This window comes from Rhamphochromis longiceps, linkage group LG19, assembly GCF_057381845.1.
Source record: "Rhamphochromis longiceps isolate RC_006_pf linkage group LG19, R_longiceps_female_GT1.1, whole genome shotgun sequence".
NCBI classification, from domain to species: domain Eukaryota; kingdom Metazoa; phylum Chordata; class Actinopteri; order Cichliformes; family Cichlidae; genus Rhamphochromis; species Rhamphochromis longiceps.
The window spans coordinates 12,666,249-12,669,862 of NC_140575.1; the positions used below are offsets into that span (position 1 = coordinate 12,666,249).

General features: G+C 43.6%; 1 protein-coding gene across 1 annotated transcript; it reads right to left on the bottom strand.

Annotated features, from left to right (window-relative positions):
* Positions 1–202: 202 nt before the first annotated feature.
* Positions 203–3,410, bottom strand: LOC146646346 (zinc finger CCHC domain-containing protein 18-like). Its single transcript, XM_085392219.1, has 2 exons — positions 2,888–3,410; positions 203–2,399 (listed from the first exon to the last, which is right to left on the bottom strand). Exon 2 carries the CDS (start codon positions 1,880–1,882, stop codon positions 203–205), a length of 1,680 nt encoding a protein of 559 aa, XP_085248345.1. The 5' UTR covers positions 1,883–2,399; positions 2,888–3,410.
* Positions 3,411–3,614: the final 204 nt, after the last annotated feature.

Genomic DNA, 3,614 nt, shown 5'->3' on the forward strand with positions numbered 1-3,614 from the left:
CTTCTGGTACCAATCAACTGTTTAGGGAGTTGGAAAGATTGGTTCTGCTCTGAATGGTTTAAGCCAGAACATGTTTGTGCTTTGACAGTCTTTGCTGGGGTACTTACTTTGTTAACCTCAGCTGTGATTTTGTCACCATTGTTTACGTCTGAGGGACGTTGTTGACTCTCCTCAGCTCCTGTTTGTCCCACAACAGGAACTGTTAGATGTTTAAAGGTGAATCTGTACAATCTTGCGCTTCCCACTGGCGTTGTTTCTCCTCCAACTGCTTCTTTTTTTCTGCTACTAGGTTGGGGTTAGCGGGGTCAACACAGCATGGAGCGATATGTCCATCTTCACCGCAGTTGAAACAATACCAGGGCTTGGGTCTGCCCCTTTGCCTCTTTGAAGTCTGTCTTTGCATACGTCCATCTACACCATGTGGCTTTGACATCTTACTCTGCGGCTTCCCTGCAGGGTCCTTGCTGTTTGCAAACTTTGTTTTTTTCTGTGACATGAATGTAGTTAGTTGACTTTGCAGACTCGCCACCTGCTTTCGCAGATCCTCAATAGCAGCAATGCTACTCCCATGTTTCTCCTCTGGTTCACAAACATGTGCACCCTGGAACTGTAACTGCGTTCTCTGCTTTGTGGTGCCAATGTGTTTTCTCATACGGTTAGTTTTTGCTTGCTGTCGATCTTCCTCAGAGCGAATCATTAACAACAGGTCTGAGAATTGGGGTGGGCTGCTCTTCTTTTGCTCAAGTTGCAGGGCGCTGAGTAGGTCGTTGTCCCAACATCCCCTGCAGAACTGTTTAAGTAGATGTTTGTCCACTTCTTCACATGCGACTCCCCCCCTCTTCGTGGCTCTGTTTAATGCTAGCTGTAGCCGGTGAAGGTAAGTGGATGACTTCTCACCTGGATCTTGAAGGGTGTTCAGGAATTGAGCGAAAAGTTCCTCACCATCTTCTACAGTGCCAAAGGCTGAATCTAGAAGCTGCAAATAAGTCACAGGTGGTGACTCAGGCCGCAAACTCTTAACTATATCAGCTGCTGGTGGGAGCAGGCTCTCATGGATCTTTCTGGATATTTGCAGGGGGGACATGCTGGGATCATTTTGGAGCAGTTCAATTTGTGTGCGCCATGTGTCATAATCAGTTTCATTGTTAGGTCTGGGAACCTTACCGGAGAAGGAACGGAGTCTCACCTGGGACTGGATGTGTGGGACAACATCTTGCCTTCGTACGATATGCTCTACCACAACCTTCTGAATGTCAGGTGGGTTCAAGTCACTTACTGAGAGGGACGCTGCTCTCCTTCCATTAGTGAGGGGAACATCATCAGTGGCACCAGTATCACTTGGTGTAACATCTGAATGTGAGGTGTGACACTGTCGCTCTTTAGAAGCGGGCGGAGATACAACAGTGGTCTCGACATACGTGGGAGAAGGTTCTTCAGTGGTGGGTCGCATGGCTTCAACATCCTCCCCAATCTGACACATCATCTCCTTCAGCACCTCACCGTAGTCTTTGCCACTCAGCTTGGCTAGTTCCTTGAGTTCCGCCAAGTAGGTTTTTGTAACATTACTCCCAACCGTGGTAGTGTACATGCTACTGAGTGTTTTAATTTCATAGACAACGCTGGGATCAGCTTGTGCTGTGTATGTGTATGGTAAACGAGGTTCTAAACCTTCTAAGGCTGAACTGCTAGAGTATTCTACGATCAGGTTTTGGTAGAAGTTGGACAGTGAATCATCAACAAAAAGGACTCTTGTGATTTTACCATACTGTTTCAGAAAGTCAATGACCTGTTCATCTTTCTCAGATACCTGTGTTATCCCAGCGACAACAACCGCATTAGGTATTTTGACACCAGACTTTTGTATGAAATCCATGCTGGTCATTGCCTCAATATTGATGCTCAAATCAATTGGCTCCTGGCTGGCTCGCCACTTCTGTAACCAACTTTAAGGTATAAAGGTGAATTACAGCGCAATAATTACTTGGGCTCGTAATAAGACCCTGGCCAGAATCAGAAGACACCAAATTCGTATGGAGCCGAAGTATTGAGCAGCAATAATGACCTGGACACAATGTTAACTTTTGAGTAGCCACTCTTGTATTGTTACAAAGTATAACTGGTATTTGTCCAATTTGTACAGATAAAGTATAAAATAAAATAAAATAAATAGTGTGCACACTCAACAAAATAAAAGTACTCGTTGGGGCCCTTTAAGAATTTAGAGTTAAGCTGGCGATAGCCAACTTCAAAGGTCCTTGTGAGTGTAACTGGAATGTATGAGTGTGTGGTGTGTATCTTCTTTGGGGTAGATCGTCCTCAAAGTGGTTGGCTCGCCATCTATCACAACCAGAATATCGTCCTGGTCCTTGGACTTTTCCGTCCTCTCCAAAAAACCTGACCTATAATCCAGGTCATAAAATGTACATTCTAATCAGTCTGTTTCAGATGCATTGTTTAAGGTTAAAATACAAAATCAAAATATTGCATCACCTCATATTCATTGCATCAACATCTTAAATCTTATCAAATCTCACAGTTCTGTTGTACAACATTCAATTTTCAAGCATATCAAATATGAGAACTAAACATCTAAGTTGCTCAAATATTTCTCTATTCATGTAAACATTAATTAAACAATACTTATGGTAAGTAACCATTGACACTCAAAATACAATACACCATAACAAATTCAGAACTATGTGCAAATAAGCAACAAAATATACATATGAGTTCAGTTCAGAGGCATTAAAACAGTGTGCTTAATTTCTCCACGCTATAGGCCTATTCGTGAGAGAGAAATGCACTAAAAATTACCCTCTAGATTACTTTAAACTCACAGTGAACTGACAAAAATTAGCTTTAGAGCAGCTAAGAACATGTTGCTCACCGTTGCTCTGTTTCACAAAAGCCCAACACACACTGGCGTTGGAATTGCAGCAGCTCTCCGGATGAAAGGTGAGTGGTTAGCCTGTGAGACACCGAGCTAGCATTAGCATGATCGCGACGGTAAGTCTCTACAAGTTTTTTCCATCAGAATAACACTCGTCTTACCGACGTTGCCTCTCTCCTTCATCCAGCCACTCGACTCCGGACTTCCAGCAGGTAAGTAGGCTGGTTTTCCTTCCTCTCAATCCTGAGTTTTCCTCTCTTTTGTCCGTGGATTTCTCGGTTTGAGTAGCAGATGCCTCCACTCCTCTTGCTGAGATAAGAAAAACCCGGGACACCATGCACCTCCACCTCACTTCCTGGCTGACAGGGTCAATGCGGCCTGGGTAGGCTCTGATTGGTTGCTGAGCTAGGTGCCCTCACGTGGGGTGAACTGAGAGGTGCATTCAATGGTCATAGGAAATACGACGCTTGTTGATGTGGACAGTTAATATAAAGAGAATAAGTATGATATTTTTCATCTGGGCTACATTTTTCTTATTGTTCTACTGGTAATACAAGCTGATTCAGTCAGTCTCTGCTTGATAACTGCTGTCTGGGGTGCTGTTTTTGAATCTCACTGACTATCTGTGATATTCAGCCTGGAGCAGCTGAGCAGTAAAGAGTCATATAGGAATCACTAAACAAATAATTACTCTGTTCTTCTGCTTTGAAACGTGATATTTATT